The 26,017-nt window shown below is 68.6% G+C and overlaps 1 protein-coding gene across 7 annotated transcripts; it reads right to left on the reverse strand.

Annotated features, from left to right (window-relative positions):
* Positions 1-964: 964 nt before the first annotated feature.
* CEP170B (centrosomal protein 170B) lies at positions 965-25,503 on the reverse strand. Of its 7 annotated transcripts, none has more exons than XM_025271809.3 (19): positions 25,362-25,503; positions 22,941-23,072; positions 15,782-15,871; positions 14,577-14,655; positions 13,740-13,798; positions 12,340-12,478; positions 11,653-11,757; positions 11,069-11,545; positions 9,982-10,700; positions 9,735-9,905; positions 9,174-9,264; positions 7,278-9,020; positions 5,605-5,875; positions 4,163-4,322; positions 3,812-3,955; positions 3,631-3,719; positions 3,165-3,258; positions 2,947-2,998; positions 965-2,780 (listed from the first exon to the last, which is right to left on the reverse strand). In XM_025271809.3, the coding sequence occupies exons 2-19, from the start codon at positions 23,055-23,057 to the stop codon at positions 2,545-2,547; spliced, it is 4,836 nt and encodes a 1,611-aa protein (XP_025127594.3). In that variant the 5' UTR covers positions 23,058-23,072; positions 25,362-25,503; the 3' UTR covers positions 965-2,544. The 7 variants fall into 7 exon arrangements, with proteins under 7 accessions (XP_025127594.3, XP_044789355.2, XP_025127599.3 ...); XM_044933420.2 differs by lacking the exon at positions 25,362-25,503 and adding an exon at positions 23,289-23,438; XM_025271814.3 differs by lacking the exon at positions 25,362-25,503 and having other exon boundaries at positions 5,605-5,743.
* Between the last annotated feature and the right edge of the window lie 514 nt (positions 25,504-26,017).

Raw genomic sequence — 26,017 nt, forward strand, 5'->3', positions numbered from 1 at the left:
AGAAGAGCAGGTGCAGGATGGAAGAGCAGGCGTGGGGACGGAGAAGGTGCTGGGACAGAAGAGCACGTGTCGGGATGGAGCAGGCGCGGGGACGGAAGAGCAGGCGCGGGGACAGAGCAGGCGCGGGGACGGAAGAGCACGTGTCGGGATGGAGCAGGTGCGGGGACAGAAGAGCAGGCTCGGGGACAGAGCAGGCGCGGGGACGGAAGAGCAGGCGCGGGGACGGTGGAGCAGGTGCGGGGACAGAAGAGCAGGTGCGGGGACAGAAGAGCAGGTGCGGGGACGGAGCAGGTTGGGGACCTGCTGAGGTAAAAGTGCCTCCTGGAGACTGGCCACTGCCCCAAGTGACCTCGAAGATGCTTGCTCTGGTCACCTTGTCCCTCTTGCCTCTGTGTCCTCCCTGTAGGTGGGCACATATCGCTCCTGGGCGGGAGGGTCAGCAAGTAAGGTCAGAGAGCCCTCTGAGCCATAAAAAGGGGGACGGACTGGGAGCAGCAGACGCCCAGCACCCAGGGCCTGTGTCCCTCCTGGGCTCTGTCTACAGGCAGGACCCACTGTGAAGGGTGCCCTTGGATGCTGCATCACTGAATGGCTTGAATAACGTTTTTTCCAAAGCAAACCTCAGACACTTCCCAGCTTTGCTTTCTCGCCTAGGTCGCCCTCTGGTGGCAGCATGTCTGCACTGCAGTGTGCCTGACTTGCGGGTCAGAACGATTTCCCCGACCAGGAACGGAGAAGGAAATGGCAATCTACTCCAGTGTTCTTGCCTGGAGAACCCTGTGGACAGAGGAGCCTGGAGGGCTGCTGTCCATAGGGTCGCACAGAGTTGGACACGACTGAAGCGACGCAGCAGCAGCAGACCAGAAAGGGAGACCCTGGCATGACCCTCCCGGGTTGCAGGGGGCCCCCTCCCTCCCCAAACACCACCACTGGAGAAATGAGGCCACGGTGCCGGACGCCAGCATGCTGCGACATGATAGAAGAATGATTTATTAGAACATATTCCATGACAAATCATATAAAATAACCATTTTTTGAAAGACATCCATAAGACCACCTGAGGACAAACGCACAGAGGTGCCTCCAAGAAGCCAGACAAATAAGTTACCGATCCCAGGGTGAAGGCGGGAGGGGAGAGGAGCGTGGATTCATGAATAGAAACACTGTGCAGCGATCACCACGGGGTGGGGTGGGGGTGGGCGGCCACTGCTCGCTTCCGGGGGGACGGCCGTGTGGCATGCAGGGGCGCGGGGCACCAGGACTAGCACCTCCTCTGTGCGGACACAGCAGGCTCGCGGCGGGCCAGGCGGGGCCGCGCTGCACTCACACACGTACACGTCGGGGAGGGGCACAGGGCGCCACGTCAGCGAGACGGAAACAGACACGCATCACCCCCCGCGGCCCAGACCCGCTCCCACTGGCCTGGGGTCCCGCCTCAGGGACCCACCCCCAGCACCCCCATCCCTGCTCGCCATCGACATCAGTGCAGACGCCAGGCAGGGCGGGCGCAGCCCCACCCCAGGATGGTCCTGGCGGGGCAGCCGCACGCCCACCCGCCACAGCCAATGGGCTCTTTGGCTTAGAGGCTCCAGACACACCAGCCCCCCAGGAAGGAGAGGCCGCGCTCTGCTGCCTGGCTCGTTCCCAGCTGAGAGGATCCTGAGAAATGAACTGTTCCTGGGAGGCTGCCCCCATCCCCCCACCCCCCAGCGCACGGAGGCCTGAGGGGCACCCGGTTAATGCCCACAGCGTCCAGAGGACAGGGGAGGGTGCACAGTCCAGGGAGCTTCTGGAAGCCCGGGGTTCTGGCCACTTTGGTCAACTGCTCACCTCACCTGGTGGTTCACCTGAACCCCAGGAGCCCAGGACAGGGCCTGCCACCCTCCCTGGACGAGCCTGGGCCTGCCGTGAGTGCAGACGTGCTCCTGGCGTGTGCATGGCTGTGTGCGTGGCCGCCCGGCCCACACGCTGTTTGGCAGTTATGTTGGCACCAAAGGCTCGCAGCAGTGGGGTCCCTGCCCCAATGTCCCCGTGGGCTGCACCCCTGCCTGGGTCACTGGCCTCTGCCCAGCCCAGCCCGCACTCTGCCCACCCCGAGAGCTGGGACATCACGGGGCATGCCCGCCCCCCGGCCCTGTGTTTGGCACTGAGAGCCCGCACTGCCCAGCTCCCCCTCCCCCAGCTGGTCCCGGCCAGCACAGAGGGCCCGGCAGGAAACGGGTGTCCCCTAGCCCACGAGGGGGACGGGGCCCTTCCAGCTGGGGAGGGGCATGGCTGCGATGGAACAATGACTCTTTCCTCGAAGCTAAAGACACGACGACGGGGATGGAGGGGCGCTGACACACGGCAGGATGCTGGCCCTCGGTGGCGGCCGCAGCGGGGGCTGGGCCAGGAGGCCAGCAGGGCGGGCGGGGGCGGGATCAGCTGAGGAGGGGGCCTGGGCACCCACCCACGGGGTTATGGCACGTGTAGGGGTCTTTGTGGTGACCTGTCCGAGCCGGAGGAGGCCACAGGGGTGGGTGGAATGGGGGGAGGCCCCGCCGCCTAGATCAGGAACCTCTCGGCGTCCTGGACGAAGTCAGGGCGGAAGGTGGAGTCGGGGAGGCCGGGGGTCCCGCAGCTCGTCCGCTGCGGGAAGCTCCGGGGCGGCAGGGCCGAGGAGGGTGAGCACAGGCCCGGGGCAGCTGGCCGGGCTCTCCCGACCTGGGCTGAGCCCACAGGGCCACGGTTTCCGGTCAGCAGGTCCAGGTTCCCGCTGGGGTCCACGATGGCATTGATAACTGGGGGGGGGGGGGGGTGGAGCGTCAGGCCGCTCGGAGACCCTGCCCTGCCACCGGGCCCGCCCTCCGGGGGTCCTTCCAGCCACTTAGCTGTGGGTGTGGGTCAGGCCACACCAAGGCCCCCGGCAGCCCTCCCCCCGCCCCCCCAGGTCGGGGCCTCACCCACCTTCCAGCTGCTTCTGCACACGCCTCAGCTCCTTGAGGATGGAACTGATCTCCTAGAGGCGGGACAGCAAAAGGAGGTGGAGCAGGACTGCCCAGCCTCACCCTTCCCCATGGACCGGGGTTGGGGAGGAGCTGGGGTCCCGGGCTTTGGTGACTTCCCCTGGTCTCCCCGGAGCCAAGCGGGCTGGGGGGTGGGCTGGAGCCGGGGGTGGCCCTGACCTTGTTGGACGTCTTCAGGATGGGCACCTCGTTCTCGGCATTGATCCTGGCCTCCAAGTCCTCCCACGCTCGCCCTGAATTCTGGAAGAGGATCCTGTCCCCGGAGGGGTGGGGGCGGGAGCAGGCAGAGGACGGTGACCGCAGGGCCCCGCACAGACCCTCCCAGGCCACCCCGCCAGCCACAGAGAGGCCCACGCCATCCCCCACTGGGCACGAGGGGAAACTGAGGCCCAGAGCAGGACCCGGGCTCGTGGCACCAGCGTCCTCTCTCTGCGCCTGTAATGGGGAAGGCTGGGAGGAGTGCGGGGCAGGCCACTTGGGGGCCTGTGCTTGCAGATGCCCGGCTCGGTCGTGGCTCACAGGCGCGTGTCTGTACCCGTGTCCGGGGCCCAGGCTGGGCGTCCACCAAGCAGGGGTAGCTCCCTGGCCCCTCCCCCGGGGGGGGTGGGACTGTGGGACGACTCACTTCATCTTCTCAGCGAGGTGCTCCGTGTTCTCACGGATGGCCTGGGACAGCTGGGACACCGGGTTCAGCATGAGGTTATCGAAGATCACCTGTGGGGACCCGGGCGTCAGCACGGCGCCCACTCCCCTGGGGGCCCCGCCCCTCCACGCCCCGAGGGGCTCCCTGGGCGTAGGGCGCCTGCCTCCTCGCGGTTCCGGGGCCGAGTCTTGTTGGCCAGGGTGTCCTCACAGCGGTCGTTCATGTTCTGGTCCAGGTCCCGAGGGCCCAGGGAGCCGGGCGGCACCTTCTGGAAGTTGAGGCTGGCCTCAGGGATGCGCTGCACCAGCTGCAGAGGAGGGGAGCAGGGGAGTGGCCCACGCCTGCCGCACCATGGGCCAGCTGCTCGGGGTCCCCGGCCTCCCCTCCCCCAGGAAGGCCAGTCCTGGGCCTGGCGATCTCAGGGCGGTGAGGGTCCCTGTTGAGGGCTCCCAGCCACGACCCCTGAGCCCTGCCTGCGAGGGGCGTGGAAGGGGCCGCCAAGGGCCAGGCTCACCTCCTCGCGGGCAGAGATGGTGGAGGCAGGAGTGCTGGGCACGTTGTTGAGGGAGGGGCTGCGGGCAGGCCCCGGGGAGCCTGGGGAGTCACCATCGCCAGCCACATCGTGGATCTCACGGGCCAGGGTGGCCACATCCTTCACCAGCGTCTGGCTCAGCCTGCAGCCGGTGGGAGAGAAGGCGGGTCCCTGCGGGCTCCTCCAGGCCTGGCCCCGTCGGGGGGAGATGCTGGGGACAGGAGCCGGCGGGGTGGGGGGGGCGGGAGACCCCACCAGGAGGCGGCCACCGGTGAGGGGCGGGGCACAGAGCGTCCAGCACTAGCAGCAGCAGACGGACAGGACCAAGCTGGGAGCCTCGGGGAGAGGTGGGCAGAGATCCCCCAGGCCCCGGCCACGTCCTCTCTCCTGTGGCCACTACGACCACACGGGCCCTGCCCCACAGGACACACAGGTGGGGTCACCAACAAGGGTCAGGGGCAGGCCGGCCCAGGGAGGCCAGGGACCTCCCCACAGGACAGCAGGGCCAAGTCACAGGCCCTGGCGCCAGCCGAGACCCCTTGTCCCCTCTGCCCTAAGGAGGGAAAGGCCGGGGGCCCGCTGGGGACCAGCTCCCTGCCCCCGGTCGCCCACAAAGACCCCAGGCTAGAACCACACCTCCGCCCCCGCCCTGGGCACTGTGCTCGGCACTGCTCAAGCCCCCCGTCCAGGCGCAGGGTGGGGGGCCACTGTCCACCATCGTTCCCATCTCTCCCAGTGGAGGGGCTCTGACCTCTGGCCCCCACAGCCCCCCAACATCAAGCTCACCCCACAGGCCAGGTCCACCCACCGAGGACCGGCTCTGCCCAGGGCGCCCCCAGCAGACCTCCAGACCCGGCCATTCTCAGTGGCCGGCACAGCACTGACCGCCGCCTAGTCAAAGGCCACTCTATCTCTCTGTCACCTCTGCACTATCCTCTCAGCGCCTGACTGGGAGGCACCCTCCACTGAACAATTGCACGAAGGGACTCATCTTCAATAAAAAGTGTGTAAAGACCTTCCTTGTGCCTGAGGTTCCTCCCCACACCCTTACGGGCAGATTTGCATCCATCCATCCACCCACCCACCACTCATCCATCCACCCAACCACCCACCAAACTGTCAACTCTCCATCAACTCACCAGTCCATCCAGCCACCTACCACCCACCATCTATCAAACCACCCACCACCAACCATCATCCATCCATCCCTCCATCCATCCACCCAACTGTCCACCCTCCACCCATTCATCCATCTAACCATCCATCATCCAATGACCTACCTAGCGATTTATAATCTATCCATCCATCCTTCCAAACATCCATCACCCATCTACCCATCATCCACCCACCTGATTCCCAGCTGCCCACCCACTTGCATGGCATTTCTGAACTGCCAGCCCGTCCCCAGGAGAGGCGCCCCTCACCTGGCAATCTCCGCAATCTCGGCCGTCTGCACAATGAAACCATAGGGATCGGGCTCTTCACCCTCGTCATCCGTGTCCCGGAGGCCAGGGGCCCTCGGTCGCGCCCGGCCGGAGCCGCCAGCCCGTGGGGTCTGCGTGGCTGTTGAGGCATGGGAGCGTGTGTGTTTAGGGGAGCCGTGGTGGGAGCCATACTCCTCCTCAGAAGTAGATGTGCAATCGGAGCCCTGTTGCCGGCGATGCGTGTCTCGGGTGAGTGAGTTGGTTCCAGAAGCAAGAACAGAACAGAGCAGCATTCAGCACCCGCGGCTGCCCCCAGGCTTCCCGGCGAGGGCCGGGAGCGGCAGGGTGAGCCGACCTGCAGCTGGCGCCCCCGCACCCAGAAGCCCTTCGGCTGAAGCGCCAGCAGACCCCCCGCCGGCTCAGAGGCACATGCCTGGACGGGCAGCCGGGTGCGTCCAAGGGCCCTCGCAAAGCAGCCCAGGGTGGCGGCTGGTCAGCAGTGGGCACAGGCCATATTCTGTCTGGGGGGTGGGCCTGTGCCCACCGGATGGGAACCAGTGCCCTTGGCGGCAGAGAAATGGTGCCCACAGACACCCTGCTGCTGCTGCTGCTAAATCGCTTCAGTCGTGTCCGACTCTGTGCGACCCCATAGACGGCAGCCCACCAGGCTCCCCCATCCCTGGGATTCTCCAGGCAAGAACACTGGAGTGGGTTGCCATTTCCTTCTCCAATGCATGAAAGTGAAAAGTGAAAGTGAAGTTGCTCAGTTGTGTCTGACTCCTAGCGACCCCATGGACTGCAGCACCCCAGGCCCCTCCGTCCATGGGATTTTCCAGGCAAGAGTATTGGAGTGGGTTGCCATTGCCTTCTCTGACAGACACCCTAGGTGAGGGTAAATCTCTCCACGTAGATCAGCCATGGCCCTGGGCTGGACCGCGCGGGTGGCCTCGCACAGCCCCTGGTCGGATCCCAAGCTCAGCTGCCGCAGCCCCCCTTACACCTGCCAGCCCATCCATCCATCGTAGCCCCCCATCCTTGGCTACCCTGGCGCTGAGCCCCCGAGGCAGCCACACTAACACACAGAACCAGGAGGGCAGGAGCCAAGCAGGTGTGGCCCCCAGCCCGCAGCCATCCTGGCCCCACCCGGTCCCTCACCCCTCACCCCCTGCCAGCCACTGCTGCCTCGGCCCCCAGCAGACCTGCAGGCAGGAGGGGCTCTAAATCGGCAGGCAGGTACTGGCGGGGCCAGGGCCGGGCAGTGAGGAAACAGCAGAGCCAACACCTCCAACCAGTTCACTCAGAACAGTCAGCCCCTGTGGGTGGGGGTCCATGCTGGCAGGAGGCCAGCTCCGGGGCCACGGTGGCCAGCCCTCCCCGCTGCAGCCATGGGGTCTGCACCCCAGGAGGGAGTGGGTGGACCCGGCCCTCCACCTTCGGGCCCCTCCACTCAGGAGACAGGCGGGGCTTCCTGAGTACTCAGGATGGCTGGAGTGGCGGAAGGCCTGTCGCCCTGCACACCCGGCTGGGGGCCCGCACATCTGCTGATGGGAAGGGGGCTCCTCCAGGGCCAGCACTGGGCCTGACACCTGTGGCCAGGCTGCCGCACAGGAAGCTGCAGACATACAGCCCGCGCTGACCGAGCCCGGGAACACCCGCCCACTCCTGGCACTCACTGGGTGATGAGTATCGGGCGCTTCCTGGGCGGGCCCTGCTGAAGGGCTGGCGGGGGACCACAGCAGCGTTGGCAGCCTTCCTGGCAGTGGGCCGAGCCTCGGCCATCGTGGTGGGCTTGCGTCCAGGGCAGTACAGCTCGACGCTGCGGCCGGAGAAGCCGGCGCGGGTGGGGGCCGCCTCTGAGTCACTGGGCCCTGTGAAGGAGCCGGCCCGCTTCCGGGGCATGGCCAGGATGTCCAGGCGGGACAGTTTCTTGGCCTGCTCGGCCACCGGCCGCCCTGCGGGCTCCAGGTTGGCCGGGGAACCCCGTTCACCGTCTGCTGCCTCCGTGTCCGAGGCGTCCCCCAGCCGGGCCCGCCTCAGCCGGGAGGCCCGTGTGGCCCGCGGGGTAGACAGGCTGTTGGAGCGGGTCAGTGCCTGCTGTGCCTTCTGGACACCAGCCGAGCCTCGGCCTTGCTCCTCCCGGGCAGCGGCGGTCGGGGGCGGTGGGGCCATGGGTTTCCGGCGCGTCCCCGGCCGAGCTGCCCCTGTGGCCCCAGGGGTCTCGTGGTCAGAAGTGACCGTGTCAGTGCTGGGCGGGTGCGCAAGGCTGGAGTCGCGGTCCTCGGAGGGCCAGTCCGGGGATCCCCGAGGGCCGTGGCCACGCCGTGCGGCCAGGCGTCTTGCCGGCTCTCCATGGCCCGTGTCCATTGGGCCCAGAGGGCGACGCTGCTTCTCCGAGAGCCGCTCGCGGGCGCTGCTCAGGCTGACGCCCCCCAGGTCCTGTGCCGCTGGCGGGGATGGCGGCTTCTCCCTCTGTAGCCCCGCAGGCTGGGAGCCAGTTGGGCTGGGCCCGTTCTTGCCACTGAGCAGGCTGACGGTGCTGGCTGTGTCCACGTCAGAGTCCCCAGACAAGGAGTCCTCTGGCGGCCCAGGGGCGCTGCCCACCTCGCCCTCCGGCTCCTCAAAGGATTTGGAGAGCAGTCGGGCCTCCAAGGCGGCCAGCGCCGTCTCAGTCTCCTTTAAGATCAGGTGGGTGTCCTGAGAGTGAAGGTCCATGCGTGCAGCCCGGGCCGCGGCCAGGTCCTGCAGGAGGGGGTGGCTGGGGATCTGGGGCAGCTGGCCGGGCGCCGTGGGGCCGCTGGCTGGCTCCTTGGTGAAGCTTTCCTGCCGAACGAATGCCAAGGCCTCCTTGGGGGGTGCTGGGGCAGGGCCCTCGAGCTCTGGGGGCTTCCCTGTGGTCTGTAGCTGGATGACCATCCTCCCGCTGGTGCTGACGTACTTGCCGTCGTGGGCGGGGGCAGGGGCGGGGGCGCTGGGCTGGGCCCGCCCCGGGCCCTCCACCTGGCCCGGAGCCGCAGGGGCCTTCCTAGGGAGGGCCGCCTCTGCGCTTGGGTCACTGATGAAGAAAGAGGTGGGGGCTGGCTCCCCAGGGCCCCTTGGCGAGCGCCGGCCCCTTGTCCACGCCGGCCCTTCCTGGGGGCTCCTGCGTCTTTCCTCCTGGGGGCCCCCGCCCGGCTCGGGGCCCCGCCCACCGTCTGAGCCGCTGGCATCACTGAGGCTGTCAGGCTCCAGGTCCTCCTGGCCCAAGAGGAGGCCGGCCTGTTCGCTGCCCACCTCTGGGGGCCCAGGACCACTCCTCCTGGCCACCTCGAGGCCGGCGGGGCTGTCCGCCCTGTCACTGGGCAGCTGCGGGAGCAGCCGCCGTGGCCGCATCGGCGGGATCCCTTCCAGCTCCGCGGCTCTGCGGCCAGGGCCGTCCTCTGCGGAGACAAGGGGGCCAGCTGGAGCGGATGCTGCCCCAGGCCCCCCAAGCACACAGGGAGCTAGCCCTCCTCCGGCGGCAACGCGTGCCCACCCATCCAGTCAGCGGCCTGAGGCCACCCTCTCGCCGCAGCAATGCTGGAGCCACTTACCTGACAGGCCTGGGTCTGAGTAGCTGTCGGCCAGGCTGGCCCAGCGGGACACCCACTTCTGAGCCCCGGGGGAGCCTGGTACCGGGAGGCCCTAGGAGGGGAGGGCAGATGGGCGTGAGGCGGGGAGAAGCTGGAGCAACACGGGGAGGGCCAGAGGCGGTGGAGGGTGAAGCATCCCAGCCCTGGCCCCCACACCTTCCCCGTGCCTGCCCAGTTCCCCCAGAGAAGCAGCTGGGAGGCTCCCTGTGGTCCCGCCTGGCTCGCAGGACCCTGACCCAACCACCCACATTTCAACCTGGTCCAGTGGCCCGGAGGTCAGCAGGTAGGCTCTGCTGTGTCCCTTAGACTCAGCCAAGCTCTGCCCCGAGGACACGTGCGCCCAGGCCCCAGCTTGACTCAGGGTCCCAGGCCTGGACCTCTCAGCCCTGGTGGGCACTGGAGCCTGGAGCCCACAGCTGGGGCAGGACCAGGACCAGGGACCCAGTGCCCGGGACCTCGGCCAGGTACTGCCCTCTCCCTGCCCAGTTCCTCCCTGGGCAGCGTCAGGGCTCAGCCCCACACCTGCAGCTCCACCTGGGGGGTCACACCCGCGGGCCGGGAGGCAAACTCCTGCAGCAGGGCCATTCGCTGGGCCATCCCGTCTCCAAGCTCCTCTCTGTCCCCTCTGATGACTGGGCGGAAGGCGGCCGAGGACGCTCTGGAGAGTTCAGGGGACTCAAGGACCCCAAAGACCTGCAGGAGGGACAGGCAGCCGTGGTCAGAGCCTGTGCCCAGGCTGGGCCCCCCGGCCCCACTGCCCGCACGGCACCTGGTCAATCATCTTGCGGGCCTCCTCCACCTCCTGGTCCTGTGCGTCCGTCTCGATGGTGTAGGTCCCTGCGTCGCTGAGGCTGTCGTCTTCCTCCTGCTTGCGGGCCTTCGTCACCTGGGGGTCGGTGGGCGGGGGCGGCGGAGGTGAGGAGGCTGCGGGGCTGGCCCCACGGGGCGTCAGGGGCGCGGGCAGCGTGGGGGGCACTTTCTCGGGGCCCGGCCGGGCTGCCGGGGAGCTGTCCCGCAGACACTGGGCTGCAAAGTCCTGGGCCAAGCGGGAGCGACGCCCCACGCTGCCAAAGGGGCGGGCGGGGGCCCGGGTGGCTGGTGAGGGGCTGCCCAGCCGCTCCTCTGTCTTCTCCCGCTTGAGCGAGCCGGCCCGCTGCGGCCCTGAACTGCTGCTGGTCCCTCGGGCCGGGGCGGGGGCAGCCGGGCGGTCCCTGTCGGCCGGCCCAGGGCCGCGGCGCCGGTCTAGCCGGGGGTCCCCAGGGGGTGTGTGCGTGAAGGACTGGGAGCGCTTCTTTCGGGGCGTGTCCTCATCAAAGAACTCGATGACGAAGGCCTGCTGGTTGTGCAGCAGCTCCTGGGGGTCCCGCTTGATCTGCCTCTGCAGCCGCGCCTGCTCCCCACTGGCCTCCGCGGGGACCCCGGGGGCCCCGGCCACCTTGGCCAGGGGGTCCTCCGAGTCGCTCTGGGTGCCATCCTCATGCTTGTGACCTGTGGGGGGGGTACCCAACGGGTGGGATGGAAGGAAAGGCACACAGGACCCCTGTGGTCCCAGAGGCGGAGCATGGCGCCCCCCTACCCGCCCCACGGAGCCCTGTACATGCGGTCCAGAGGGGCAGCAAGGACACGCGGGGCAGCCCCGCACGGGCAGGCAGATGCCCTGGGGGACGAGGCTGGGGGCCAGGGCAGGCAGCTCCCGGGACAAGCAGATGCGCTGGGGGGACGAGGCCGGGGGCCAGGGCAGGCGGCTCCCGGGACAAGCAGATGCGCTGGGGGGACGAGGCCGGGGGCCAGGGCAGGCGGCTCCCAGGACAGGCAGATGCGTGGGGGGGGACGAGGCCCATTGGCCAGGGCCTCACCCTTCAGGGTGCGTGCGTGCACTGGCAGGTCACTCTTGGTGCTGTGCCGGTCATCGCCGGGGCCGGCCCGGGGCAGCAGGCTTGGGTCATTCTGCACCAGCCAGTCGGCCACCTTGGTCTCGGCCGAGACCACCTCCACAGGCGTGGCCTCCTTGCCTGGGGGCCGCCGCTGGCGCAGGAACTTGGTGACGTGGTCCTTGATCTTCAGCTTGCCGGGGCTGCAGTCGTCAAACTCGATGGTGAAGCAGGCATGGCTCTGCACGGGGGCCGCCCCGCCCCCGCCGGGCTCCGCGTCCCTGGTGGGTGCCTCATGCACTGGAGCCTCTGGGGGCCGCGGTGGGGGCGTCTCCTTGGTGGGGATCTCGAAGTAGCTGGGCTCCCGCCGGAAGGAGTAGATCTGAGGCTCCGAAGGGGCCCGGAAGCCGGCCGGCGTCCCCGTGAGATCACCGTCCTGCTGAGCCAGGTCCTTGGGCCGCTCTGGGGTGGGAGGGACGCGGGCTCAGGACCACAGGCGGCACTGTCAGCTCTGCTGCCCCCCACGGCCGAGAAGGCACCCCGGGCCCAGGCTGCCCCCCAGGCCTCACCTGGGCAGGGCTCGTCCTGGCGCCGGTCCTCAGGTAGGCTGCCCCCGTCATCTTCCCCCCACCAGGAGGGCTGCCCATACAGCGGGGTGCGGTAGGTGGCCGCCTCTGCAGAGGGAGAGAGTTTGACCCTGGGTCACACGGCCCCATCACCAACAGGAGGGGAGACCCGCAGCTGGGGAAGATGCTGGGGTCTGCGGGGGGCCCTGGCATTGCCTCCCAGCTCGGACCTGCCATCGCGCAGACCCTCGCCAGTCGCCAACCATCCCGAGCCCCGTTTCTGCACCCGTGGCAGTGGTGAGAGCCTGTCCACGGAGTGGCTGTTCCAGGGGAGGCATGTCCCTGGTCCCGGCCCTCTGCCTGATGGGTCATCCATCAGGCCTGCCTAGGGCTGGCCTCTCTCCCAGGCCCTGCTCTGGTTCTGGCCACAGATGAGTGAGCCGGGAGCTGAGGGCCGCTGCAGTCTGACGGGACCACGTGGGTGCTGGGGCACACGGTGGGGGGCGGGGGTGGGGGCAGAGCAAGTGTTGACAAGGGTGAGTGGACAGGCGTGCCTATGGGGGCGCAGGAAGGCAGGCACACACGGGCGGGGTCGTCAGGGGTGGGGATCAAAGGCTAGCTCCTGGTGAGGGCTCAGGGCCCGGGTGCTGCGCCCTGCCCCGCCCCCGCCCCGCAGCACCGCCGTCCTACCTGGCCCTGGTCTCCGGTCCCCCCGCTCTGGCCTGGGGGTCGAGGCCTCGCAGTAGGGCGCCTGTTCTGGCACAGCCTCAGCCCTCTTGGGCGCGGGGGTCTTGACGCTCACCTGCAGCTGGCTGGTGTACTTCTCATGCTGCGGGCAGCAGCTAGGGTGAGGGGCGGGCCCGCTCCGCCCCATCCCGCCCCCGAGGACAGCCTCGCCCCCGAGGCCACGCCCCCAGGACAGCCCCGCCCCCGAGGACAGCCCCAGGACAGCCCCGCCCCCAGGACAGCTCCGCCTCCCCGAGGCCACCCCCCAGGACAGCTCCGCCCCCCCAAAGGACGACCCCCCCCGGCCACTCCCCCAGGACAGCCCCGCCCCCGAGGTCAGCCCCGCCCCCCCAGAACACTGCCCCCCCGCCCCCCCAGGATAGCCCCACCCCCAGGACAGCCCCGCCTCGCCCGGCCCCACAGAGAACGTCTCCCTCACTACCCCCAACAGGCAGATGCCTAAGACCTGCCCTGGACCACATGGGTGGTCCAGGCCATGGTCCAGGCCACACAGCTCGACGCTTCCAGGAGGGAGTGGGCAGCAGCAGTCAGAGGGGGACCACCACCCACAGGCCCCTCGAGAGACGGGTGGGGTCAGCCCCCAAGAGCCGTGGGGGGTGGAGAGCAGTGCCTGCTGGTGCCCGTGCGTGTGGGTGTGGGTGTGTGTGCGTGTGTACACACGTGCCTGGATCGTGCCTGGTCCCCACACCTCCAGCTGAGCTCTGTGGTGGTTGGAGCCGGGCTCACTGGGGCCCCTGCCCCTCACTGCTCATGGGCCGCTGGGCAGGCCACCCACTCTCCCTGCACTGCCCACAGTTCCTTTGGAAAATGGAAGTGAGCCTCCCCCCACTCCTGTCAGGGCTCCTGGGTGGGGGTGTGCACAGGGTCCCCTGAGTCCGCTCCTTGATGCCCGCACAACTGACCAAGGGGAAAGTGGGGGCTCCACCTGCTGTGCCCCCATACCCCAGCCCCAGCTGAGGGAAGTGTGCCTGAGGGCGCCCCACCCAGGACCTTCCCCAGGGCTGCCCTCGGCCGGCCTCTGGCTACCCCTCCCTGCCTGCCCCCACCCAGGAGGAGCGTCCTCCTGGTGCTCGAGATGCCAGGAGGCTGGGTCCTCTTTCGGACCCCCCCTCCAGCTGGGCCCAGAAACCTCCTCTCAGGCTCCCGCCACGCCCTCCTCTGTGGCTGCGTCAGCCGGGGGTGGGGGTGGGGGTGGCTATCTCCCCCCTGGCCAGACCAGGCCATCCGGAGGAGCAGGCCAGACCGGGCTGACTCACAGCACCGCGACCGGGCAGCCAAGATGCCCCAGGGACGAGCCGCGGGAAGGGGGTGCCGGGGGAGGGGCCTGGCAGCGCAGCACTGACCCTTAGCGCCTCCTCCGGGACGCGGTGCTGCACGCGCTCCAGCACGTACATGTTGGGATGTGGCAGCGCGTTAAGGAGCACGGGCAGCAGCAAGGGCGGGCCGGGCCCGCGGACGGCACCCTCCACTGCCGGCGCGGTGGACGAGGAGGGCACACGGGCATGAGGGTGGACGCCGGCAGGCTCGCCCCCGCACACCCATCCTGTCCCGGGCACGTGTCCACACTGCAGAGGCCGCCTGCGGGCCGTGCTGGCCCGGGTCATCGCACCCACATGCCCGAGGGCTGCAGGGACTCCCCCTCCTCCCCACGCACAGCCCAGGAGCCCAGGGGGCCCCGGAGGGCAGGCCACACGCGTCTTGCTCGGGCTCCCATCCCAGACCACCCTCAGCCCCGGCCTCCCAAGGCTCCACAGGTGGGGAGGGCTCAGTGGGGGCACCGAGGATGGGGGGGCAGGGGACGGGCTGCACTCCTGCTACGCGTATGGGTCGCCCCACCCCCCACGTTCTGAGCACAGAAGTCACTCCTGGGGCCCGCCAGCAACACCGGACCCTGGGTCCCAGGAAAGCTCATTCCTCAGGCCTGTGTGGGCACACATGGGTGGGCCGGAGAGTGGACAGAAGTGCCCATGGCCAGGCCGGAGCCCCATCCCAGGTTCATCCTGATGCCTCTAACCCCCTGGGGCCCTGGCTGGAACCAAGGGGCTCCCACCTGCTTCCAGAATAACAGGGCGATGGTGGCCGTGGGGACAGTGGGGGGCGGGGAGGAGGGTGGGTGACAGGGCACCCGTGGCCGTGGGGATGGAGGGGGCGGGGAGGAGGGTGAGCACCCGGAAGGATATCGTAGCCAAACCGGATGACGTCATTGAGCTTCAGTGTGACGTATCTCTGGTCTGGGATGCGCACGTCATTCACGAACGTCTGCGGGGAGGCAACAGGGTGCTGAGCCAGGGCACGTGGGGCCGTGAACCACCCAGCCCTCCTGTGCTGCTCGGGGCCGGGCACTGACCTCCAGCACAGGCACACCAGCGTCGCGCCCCAAAGGGACCACAGGACAGATGGCTGGAAGGGAGGCCAAGGCGTGGGGTCCACCCAGCACCCAGGGACCCTGACACAGTCCTCGAGCACAGAGCCTTGACACCCTTGTGAAACGTACACACAGGGCCCCTGCCAGCCCCAGCACCCGAGGCCCTTGGGAGGCAGTCCCCAGATCTGCAGGGGGGCCCTGGGCAAGGCTGGCCAGGTTGTGCAGCCCCCTTCGGGCAGGGATGGTTCATCTAACTGGGGGGCCAAGGGAGAAGGGGTCTCAGGGGACAGACTCCAGCAGAGACCAAGACCCTGGGCTGGGGGCACTCAGAGGGGGACTGGGTGGGTGGGACTCAGCAACTGGTGGAGGCAGGGTGGGCCTGAGGGTGCTGCGGGACCCCCAGCTCAGGGTGGGGGTTGGGGGGGGCGGGGGCAGGGTCCTCCTTGGCTGGAGGGAGGCTGGTGGTTTGCTTTCTTACTGAAACAGCCTCCAGGGCAGGGAACCAAACACAGAAGGAACAAGACGCCCAGACAGACGCTGAACCCTGCGGAGGGCTCCTCCTGTCCTCCCTGACAGTCTCTGCCCACCCCCTCGCTTGCTCCTGCAGCCAGGAACTTCCTCTTGGTCACCTCTCTGAACCTGCCACTCCCAACTCACAAAAGAGCTCAGATATGCCCCTAGGACAGGACACCCAGCATCCATCCATCTTAGGAGCCCATTTTCCAGCCTGCAGGAGGTCCCCAAACCTCCCCTGCCCTCCTGAGGGCCTGACTCCCCTCCTCCCAGAAGGCAGCCCCTCCTCCTAGGGGCCCTGCCCAGAGGGAGCCTTCCCAAGGAAGCCATCAGAGCAGGAGGTCCTGGAGGACGATAGGGGGACAGGGTGACATAGGGGGACAGGGTGACGGGTGAGGCCGGGGGCGGGTGGGGCCTGTGGGAAGGGGCGAGGCCAAGGTGAGGGCGGGGCCATGGCGGGTGGGGCCTGTGGGAAGGGCGTGACCAGCACGGAAGCCCGGCACTCACCCCATTGAGGCTGCCCAGGTCCTTCACCCAGTGCTCGTCCCTGTCCTGGTCGTAGTTAATGACAGCATGCTGCTTGTCCACGCTGCGGGACTGGAGAGACATGGAGGCCCTCAGGTGGCCTCCCGGAAAGGGGACCCAGGGGAAGTGACCCCACAGGTGGCCCCGCATCCACCTGCCCCGACCAGATCACACCCCTACCAGGCCCTGGGCCTCGCAGCACAAAGGTCTCAGTCACGTCTCCACACCTCAGTGTGCGCCCCCCAGAAAGCCCATGCAGGCCGGACCCAGCCAGCCTGCCCAGCACCAAGGAGCCTCGGGTTCCTCCCACCCCAGCCTGCCGCTTTGGGACCTCCCTCTGTGACCAGCAGGCACCAGCTGGCCAGAGCCCACTGCCCTCCCCGCCACTGCTCCCGGGGGAGCGTGGGAAGGGCTAGACACCCTCCGATGCTCCGGGACAGGCTGTTCAGCCCCAAGGGCGGGGGGCCGGAGGAGGACGGGAGCCCAGAGGGAGGATCAAAGGGAGGGCTGGGGGGCTCGGGGAGCCCCTACCCCTCCCAGCCAATCCCACAGCGCAGGCCTCTCAGAGTGGTGGACATGCACACACATGCATGTGCACTTCCGCTGGCGTGCACCCGGCTGGCACACCCTGAGTGTGCATCCTGCTGCCCAGGTGCCACATGAGCATGTGTACATGGAGCCTCCGCCCTGGCCACCAGCTCACCAGGGCCCCGCCCAGCTCCCTCACATGGTCAAGCGGCAGTCCCTCCACTCCGGGCGACAGGCAGGGGTGAGGTCACAGGGTCACGTTCTGCTCCATCAGGAAGCGCCAGCACAGGCTGTCCTGCCCAGCCAAGGGGCTGGGGGTCTCAGCACAGCATCGCGGCCCGCCCCGCGGCCACGCCTCAGTGCCGGAGGCCCCTCGGGTCCAGGGGCAGCTGCATCCCTCCTTGCACCGGGTGAGCCTGGCCGAGGTCCAGCCCCAGGTGAGACCGGCAGGACCAGCCGCCAAGGAGCCCTGCTGCTCAGCCCTCCAGGAGTGCCCACGAGACACCCCATATCCAGAGCACACTCGTAGGGCCCACGGGGCCCACGTGCTCCCTGCTGCCGGGGACAGGACCGCCCGGCCCTGGCCCAGCACCTGAGCTTCCAGGTCACCACCCTCCAGGCTTCTCAGGTCTCACAGGTGAGGGCCCAGAGCCCTCCCCCGCCAGCGACCACCACTGGGAGCCACTTCTCTGAGGCTCTGCCCACCCAGCCCCTCCAGCATCATCTAGAAACGACCAGTTTCCAGGGGAGGCTCCAGCCCCCGCCCCCAGGACGGGAGCTCCCAGGGCCGGGCCTCCTCCCTACCCGGAGACGAGAGCACATGAGGGAGAGGCGGACGTGGGCTCCGGCCCAGCCCTGCCCGCATCCAAGGTCACGCAGCTTGGCAGGGGCACCAAGGCAGGACCTGGAAAGGAGACTTCAGCGGGCAGGCTCATGGGGGCCACAGCCCTGGGCCTGTCCTGGATGCCGAGGCCGGCGCTGGCCGGGCCTGACGACACAGCTATGTGACGGCCCCTGAGTGGGTTGCTGGGCCCCCACCTCATCCTGCCACAGACCCTTGGGCCCCTGGAGGGAGTGGGGGTGCAGGGGTTTCAAGGGCGGTGTAGAGTCCGCAGGGCCAGCTGGGGCCTCCCTGACAGAGCCTCCTGCCACAGCGCCCCAGCCCCCACCTGGGGGCTTCCCAGGGAGGACCACCGAGCTTCCCGGGCTCACATGGGCGGCGCTGGGGCAGGAGGCTCTGGCTCCCCAGGTAACGAGTCTCAGGTGAGCTGAGTCTGACTTTGAGACCTACTGCCCCGCACTCCAGTGTTCTTGCCTGGAGAATCCCAGGGACGGGGGAGCCTGGTGGGCTGCCGTCTATGGGGTCGCACAGAGTCAGACACGACTGACATGACTTAGCAGCAGCAGCCCCGCACTTTTCACTTCTATGCATTGGAGAAGGAAATGGCAACCCACTCCAGTATTCTTGCCTGGAGAATCCCAGGGACAGAGGAGCCTAGTGGGCTGCCGTCTATGGGGTCACACAGAGTCGGACATGACTGAAGCGACTTAGCAGCAGCAGCAGCAGCCCCGCATCCCAGGCCTGGTCTCTGCCCCGGCCCTAACTTTCTCAGCCAAAGTTGGCACCCGCAGCTAGACAGCTCCTGGCCACCCTGGCCATGGCCTGTGCCCAGACACAGGCACCAGCTCCCCTACTGGACTCCCCACTGGGCCCCAAGGCAGCCCGTGCCACGGCTTGGCCTGGTGGGGTGGGGGGTGGGGCTGGGGCGGGCATACGGGGGACCCGGCCCCCTCCTCCAGGTGGCTTAGACAAGAACCAGCAGCTTCCCTGGCGGTGTGCTCAGGCTGGCCTGCCCTCTCCCAGGCAGGTCATTGCCCCTGTGGGAGGCCCCACGGGTCAGGCACTCTTATGCCCTCTGGCTGGCCAGGCGTCAGGCCTCCCAGCACCGTGGGCCTGGGGAGAGGCTGCTGGAGGCTGCACACTGGGGCGTGATGGGACCGGGCGGGGGTGGGGTGGGGGTGGGGGAAGGGGGCTGCGCCCAGCCCAAGGCCCAAGGGGTGGGCGGCAGGAGCGCACTCTGCCCCTCAGGCTCGGTCGCCACCTTTGCTGAGGTGTGGCCCCTAGAGGGGCTTCTAGACCTGCCTTTCTGACCTGAACACCTCTCTTCCCTTTCTGAGCCTCAGACCCCCACCTCCCGGACCCTCCCCTGGCTGCCTTCTGGGTGGGTCAAGTCCAGCCTGGCCAAACCCAATTTCTCCTCCTCGCCCACCTGGCCCTTCAGCCTCCCTTGGGACGGCCGCCAACCAAGATCCCCAGCTGCTCCGGCCATGCCCGCAGGCCCCCGCCTTCCCGGTCAGCACCCCAGTCAGCCCACCCCCGTCCATCCCCACAGCCCCCAACCTGGCCCTGACCCTGCCTCTTCCATTGAGCTTTCCAAGGCTCCCAGAAAGCTGCAGCCCTCCCTGAATGTTCTCCTCCCCACTGTGCCCCCACCAGCCTGCTGGCCAGACTGCTGTGCAGGCTCTGGAGGTGCCCTGCCCACTCTGGGCCTGGGTCCTCTGCCCAGGACCACCCCCTCCTTCGGTCTACCTTCCCTCTCCTGGCAAGATGCCCCGCCCTGCCCACCTCCTGGCTCCCGGGACTTGGCACAGCCCCCTCATTTGCACCCAGAGCCTGGGCTGCCCCTTCCAGTTCCCAGGCCCCCTCCACTCCAGGCACAGCCCCGGCCACAGCCCCTCCCCAGACTGCAGGGACCCCGAGGACCCCCTGGGCCCAGTCAGGGAGGGGCCCCACATCCAGAACCCCTCTCCCTCTGGGCCGATACCCCAGGCCAGAGGCAACCCCACCCCACCAAGGCCAGCTCAGAGGCTGGAGGCCCACCCAGGAGGTGGGGAGGGGGACTGGGACTTCAGACTTAAGAGGACCCAAAGCAGGGGGCATGGCAAGTGGAGTGGGTGGGTCACAGACCTGCAAAATAGACTAGAGAAGTTCCAGACACATGGACCTTTGGGAGAGAACCTAATTGTACTCCCTTTAAAACAGAGTAAAGACGGGCTTCCAAAATTCGGGCCTGACGCCCTCCATGGGTGGAAGCCCTGCCCGGAATCCAGCAGTGGCCAAAACCCCGGGCTCTGGGCACACCCTCCTCCCAGCTCACACCCAGCACCACCCAGCTGGGCCCAGCACCCACGGCCTGCCTGTGTGGGGTGTGTGTGTGCAGGGGCTCCTAGGCCGGGTCTCTGGGTAAGGACAGGAGCAGACGGAGCCCAGCTGACACCCTCCCAAGGGGCAAACGGGCGGAAGTGGAGAGGCCCTCTCGCCACAAACACACACAGGCGCTCTCTCACACACAGACACGTTCAACATGCATGTGTGCACCTACACGTCTGTGCGTGTGTACACGTGTGTGCACACATAATGCACATGCCCTGCACCAGAGCCTGGGCCACGGGTGCAGCAGCCACAGCCGGAGGCCTGGGCCCGGGTCCCCACTCTCATCCCTTCTCAGGCCCAGGGGGAGCCAGGCTCAGCCCGGGAGCCATGCCCTGAGGTGCGTGGGGGACCAGTTGGAGAGTCTGGGGGCACCGAGGCCAGGCTGGGACACAGCGCCCCCGCCCAGGCCCCCCCCCACCGAGGCCCCTGCCTGGATGGCAGCACAGCCTCGGGGCAGCCCCCTGCTCCCCAGCCTTCCCCTCATTCCCCTCATCCCCCCCTCCATCCCCCGAGAGGACCCCCCATCTCCAGCAGCACCCTCAGGCTCCTCCTCCTCAGCTCTCATCATGTCATAACCCCGTCCCAACCACAGTGCCACCTTCTGTCTGTCTCCTGGGGGGTCATCTGTCTCCTCCCACATGTCTGTGGCAGGTCCAGCCCTGCCATGGGGACCCCAGGCTCCAGAGTAGGGTCAGTGACCATCACAAATGTGGGAATGGACGCAGAGGGCAGGCCTGGGTGCTCCAGGAACACGCAGCTGGAAGAGGGTGAGGATGGGACAGGAGAGGGCAGCTGGAAGAGGGTGAGGATGGGACAGGAGAGAGCAGCTGAGTGGAGGGGCTGGGACAGGCACGGGGGTGCCAGAGAGCTGGGGCAGGTGGGGACAGGCGGGGCACCACGGAGGCCACGGGGTCGGGGGTGGGAGTGGCACTCAGGGACGCCCGAGGCGCAAGGTGGGGAGAGGGAATGTCGGGGTTTGCCCTGGACACCCGGCGGGTCAAAGGATAAGGGGTCTGTTCAGCGGCAGCAGGCCAGGGCTGCCTGAAACGCCCAGGAGCTGGGGACTCAGGGGGCTGGGGACAGGGCGGCGAGAGCCACCGTGTGCATCACATGAGTGGAGATGGGGACCGAGGCTGTGGGTGTGGACAGGGCCTCCAGGGAGAGGCCTCGTGCACTCAGAGCCCAGGCCGAGGGGGAGCCACAGGGGCCGCCAGGCAGGAGCCAGGAGGCTGGGAAGCCTGGAGCTGCTCCTGGGGAGAAGCCGAAGGGAATCCCATCAGGGTGGGGTGACTCAGGCTGGGCACTGGGGGGGACTCGGGCTGGGCAGTGGTGGGGGACTCAGGCTGGGCACTGGGGGGGGACTCGGGCTGGGCAGTGGTGGGGGACTCAGGCTGGGCACTGGGGGGGCCTCGGGCTGGGCACTGGGGGGGGACTCGGGCTGGGCAGTGGCGGCTGGGGGACTGAGGTCAGGCAGGGGTGTGCCGGTGAGGAACTCCCTAGCAGGGGCTCTGGGCTCGCGGGTGAAGGGAGCCAGCAGGACCGCACAGCCCAGGAGACAAGGGCGTGGGGTGTCCTGAGTGAGGGGCCAGTGGGTGGAGCGGGCAGTGTTCCCACTTCACTCTCCAGCTACACGACCACCTGGAGCCTCAGTTTCCTTGTGTGATGGACGCACAGCCACACCACCCAGGACAGCCAAGGGCAGAAACGAGGGTACCCCCAGGCCAGGAGCTGGCCTGGCATGAAGCTGGCCTGGCCCTGCACCCTGCTCAGGGCTCGACCACCAACTAGCCCAGAAACTAGGAGTCGGACCCCAGACTCGCTCTGAGTGCCCAGCCCCCACTGCACCAGGAGCGTCTCCTCCAACGCTGGGGAAAAGAAGCAGGCAGAGTGAGGGCCTGGTGCGGTGACAGGGCCGGGCAGGGGGGAGGAGCAAGCATGCTGGCCCCCAGCACCCCCAGGCCCCTGCAGGGCCCCCTACCAGAGGCCCTCCTGGCCACCCCGGGGGTCCACACACTCGGTCACAGCAGGGAACACACAACCCCCTGCCAGGGATCAGGGCCAAAGGCAGCGACCCCTTCAGATCTCTCACCAACTGACAGACAACAGGGGTCATGTCACACGACACCACCAGGGAGCCACCAGCCACCTCCATCCTCGTGTCAGCCATCCCCGGAGGCACACTCTACGGCCTATGCTTGTTTTATGTGGGCCTGAGACACAGTCTTTCCATGTCCCACGGTCAAAAAAAAAAGACTCTTTCAGGACAGGTGAAGATAATATGAAATTGACATTTCAACATCCACAGCCAAAGTCTGACTGGCGCCCGCTGGACTGAGCACAGGGCTTCGTGCCAACAGCAAAGGCGAGGGGCTGTGATGGAGGCATGTGACCCGCAAGGCCTCAACCTTGAACCCGGCCCTCTACAGAAAACACCTGCCCAGGCCTGCACAGAGCCTTCCAAAGGCAACTTCCAAAGGCAAGATGCAAAGAGGAAAAGGAAGAGGCTACTCTAGACCAGAGATACTGAAAAGACCGAACAAGTAAAGGCAGAAAGTCAGGGTCCTGCTGGGTCTGGAGGTGGGCAAATCGTTAGAGAAGCCAGGGTGTCTGGACATGCACAGGCCTTGCACTTGCTGCCCGAGTGGACACACACTTGGCTGGGATCCTCAGCTGCGGCCCAAAGCCTCACGAATCCCAGGGAGAGAGGCGGCAGCACACGGCACAGGGTCTCACCTGGCCCTGAGTGAGCCCCTGGTTGGACTGGGCAGCGCAGCCCACTGAGGACACCTCCTGAGAGTCCCACGGTGGGACCTGCGGAGCTGGCGGCCTTGGGGACACGGGCCCAGGCCCCATGCCGGGGAGGGCTCGGGGCTGTGGGGAGCCCAACTTGGTGACAACCATTAGGGTGGGGGAACCCTGTGGACCCTACAGGATCAGGTCTCCGGTCCCCCCGCCCTGCCCTCCCTGATCCTGGGAGCCAGACTCAGGAACCAAGGTCAGCGCAACGCAAACTAGGGCCAGACAGAAATTCCTGATTGCCAAGTGCCTGGCATCCTGGCCCTTAGTGCCCTGCCAGCCTCTCCAGCCCCCCCTAGGGGCACTGGGCTTCCTCTGGTCAGAGCCAGCCCTGTACCCCTGATTCCCAGCCCAGCTGGGGCCCCTGGGCAACAAGAATGTGCTCAGATCTGCTCTCAGGCACCTTGCAAAGGCGGGCTTGACGCCTTCGGAGTCCGACGGCATCAGGACCTCCCATCAGAAGAGGCCCAGGCCCCTCACCCTTGAGCACACAGCCCACCCGAGACCCACGGGCCCACTGTGGGTCCAGGGCCCAGGTGGAGGCCCAGGCCTCCTCCCCGGGGGGTACCCCCTGCCCCGGCCGGCGCGGGTGCCCACACTCACCTGCAGCATGAGCTCACACTCGTCTCGCCCCACGAAGATGAGCTCTCGGGGGAGCCGGTGGCGGGTGCCGCTGCTGCTCACCAGGAACCATGAGGTGACGCTCATCTTGGCGCTCATGAGGCCCGTCCGGCCCTGGGGGTGGGAGGAGTCATCAGAGAGGGGTCCCCCTGCCTGGGCCCTGGCCCCTGGGCACCCTGAAGGCCTGCACAGAGCCTGCCCTACTGGGCCTCAAGCACCCTCACGGTGCCACCACTGCGGCCCAGGCCAGCCCCTCCCGGACTGTGCCTGTCCTCCATGGACCCCCTCCCAGGCTGAGGTTCCCCCCTTATGCCCTGGCCCCATGTGTACCCTCTTCTCTGTCTGCGTGCCAGAGCCCAGGAGGGAGGTGGTGCTGTGGTGCCCGAGGTCCTGGGGGCAGATGTGGTCAGAGGGTGGTGGGACCCATGCCCGTTGCCCAGAGACGTGTCACCACCAGCACAAGTCCACAGACACACCCATGCCACACACGCGTGCACACAGCTTCCAAACACACTCGGAGCACCGCCCACGAGCTCCGGAGCCACGCTCCTGGAGCAGGCGTGCGCACACACAGGCGCCATCCTGGGCTCTGGGAGCCGCACACCGTCCCCCCATCGCGGGGCTTCCTTCCAGCCGGTCGGTGGGCGCCAAGGAGGGGAGCAGCTTGTGCAAAGGTGCCAGCAACACAGAGAAACAGGGGCGGCTGGCAGCGCTGGGGGGAGAGGTCCATCCAAGGCGGGGGGTGGGGAAGCGGGCACGCAAGCCCCTGGGGCTGGGCTGCAGGCAGAGGGATGGGCCAGGGCCCAGATGCTGGGTCATGCGTGCCTGCGAGTCCAGTGGCTGGCCCAGGAGGGGAGCACACGTCCTGGAGGGCCCAGGACTTGCTGTCACCCTGGGTGCTAAGTCCAGGATGAAATGCAGCAGGCCTGTTCCAAAGTCACGGAGGAGCTCAGGACAGGAAGTGCAGACGGCTACACCCGGCTCAGGGTCTGGGCACATCTCGCACACCTGTGAGACCAGCCCTGGAGGTCCCAGGTCCCTGACCTGACTCACTCTGTGCAGCGGGGACTAGGTGAGAGGTGAGACACTAACCAGGAAGAGACAGGAAGGTGCTGGCACCCTGGGGGAGCACCCCCAGGCCTCCTCCCTGCAACGCCCACACCAGAGCTGTGCCTGAGGCTCCTGAGAGCCGGGTCTCAACACCAGGCCCCACCCATCGGTGAAGGCCCAAGTGAGCGTGTAATCCATGGCATACCCCATACCCCGTGCCACCTCGGGCAAGCACGTGGAAAGACACACAAAATCCACCCGGAAGACGGCCCCGGCCGGCCCGAGACCCCTCATCCTGGGACCTCTACCCTTCCTCAAGGTCCAGCCAGAGGGGCCGACGCTGGAGGCCGAGGGGGTGGGGACCTCCAAGCCCCTGCAGCCCTGGGAGGGCTCTCTCCAGGGGCATGCCCGCCCCATCACGGTGCTTCCCAGCCCCCACCCCGCCCAGCTCCCGCCCTCTGCCGTCACCTGCTACTAGGTCCCCATCAGCAGTTGGGAACGGAGACCCCACCCACAGAAGGCCACAGCCTCTGCTGGCAAAGGGAGGCCAAACCCCCAGAGCCCGGTGATGCGGCTGTGGCCGAGCCAGGCCGCCCCTGCCACTGCCGGCCCATCCCAAAAAGGCCCGGGCCTGGAGCGGTGGACGCTCCCCAGCAGCCTGCGGCCGGTTCGGAGCTGGGCTGGCCATCGTTGCTAGGAGGGAGAATAATAAACACCCCAAACTTGTCCCCTCGGCCGCCCCAGCCAGAAGGGCCACCCGCCCAGGGGTGCGGGGAGGAGGAGTCGCCCGGGGCAGGGGCTGGGAAGGGCTGGGAGCGGCGGCGGCGGCGGGCGGCTGGAAGGGACAGACGGAACCGAGGCCGGAGCCGGGCCGGGAGAGGAGGCAGGGACGGCGGAGAGGCGGCGGCGGCGGCGGCGGCGGCGGGGAAGGGAAACGAGGAGACAGGGAGGAGGAGGAGGAAGGTGGAGGGAGGGGCCGCGGAGAGGAGGCCAGGCCGGGAGGCGGCCGGCGGGAGCGCTGGGCCCGGAGGGGGAGGGGGCGGTGCCGGCTCTGAATCAGCGCCCGCCGCGGACGGCCGGGGCCCAGCCGGTGCCTGGGTGGGGACCCCTCTCTCCAGGCCGCGCACACGCGCGCTCGGCGGCCCCTCCCGGCCCGGCGCAGACCCGGGCCGCCTCCGCGGCGGCGGGGACCGGCCCGGCCAGGTGCGTCGGCAGCCCCCACCCTCGCGCCTTTGTCCGGCCCACTGGACCCCTCACCTCGGCCCCCTGCCCGCCGCCCACGCGGCCCCGGAGGCGCGCAGGTGCGCGCGCGGGGAGGCCCGGCCGCCGCGGGCGCAGATCGGCGCGTCTTACCTGCGGTTCAGCCCCGGCTCCGTCCCGGCTCGGCCCCGGCCCTCTCGCCCGGCCGGCCGAGCGCTGGGCGGGGCCGCCGCCTAGGACATGCCCGGCGCGGCCCGCACGCTCGCGGCAGCCCGGCGAGCCCACGGGCGGAGCGGCGCCGGGCTTCGGCGGCGGGTCCCTGACGTCCGCGGGCGCCCCGCCCCGGCCCGCCCCCGGCCCCGCCTCCGCCCCCCGGAAATCCAGGTCGGGGCGGCCCGGGGCGCCAGGTGCGCGCGGCCCCCGCGCCGGCGCCCGCCCCGCCTCCACCTCCCGGGCCGGCCGCCTCTCCCCGGGCCCCCGTGGGCTCCCAGACCCCTCCCCTCCGGCTCTGCGCCCCGCCTCGCCTCAGGGACCCGCCCCTGCGTGCCGGGCGCAACCCGGTGCCCGCAGCCGCTCCGCGTCCTGGCTCCGAGCCCGCGCGCCGGTTAACGCTTAACCCAGCTCCGGGAGCCCGAAGCTCGAGCCGCACCCCCGGCCTCTCACCTTCGGCCCCGCCCGACCCAGTGAGGGCTGGAGGGCGAAGGAGGAGGGAGGGAGCCCCAGGGCGCGCCCCATCCTCGCGAGCCTCCCGCGTCCGACCCCAGGCGTTCTCTCGGAGGGCCGGGGGCCGGCGGGTCGCGGGCGCCTCC

Source organism: Bubalus bubalis, chromosome 20 (genome assembly GCF_019923935.1).
Source record: "Bubalus bubalis isolate 160015118507 breed Murrah chromosome 20, NDDB_SH_1, whole genome shotgun sequence".
NCBI classification, from domain to species: domain Eukaryota; kingdom Metazoa; phylum Chordata; class Mammalia; order Artiodactyla; family Bovidae; genus Bubalus; species Bubalus bubalis.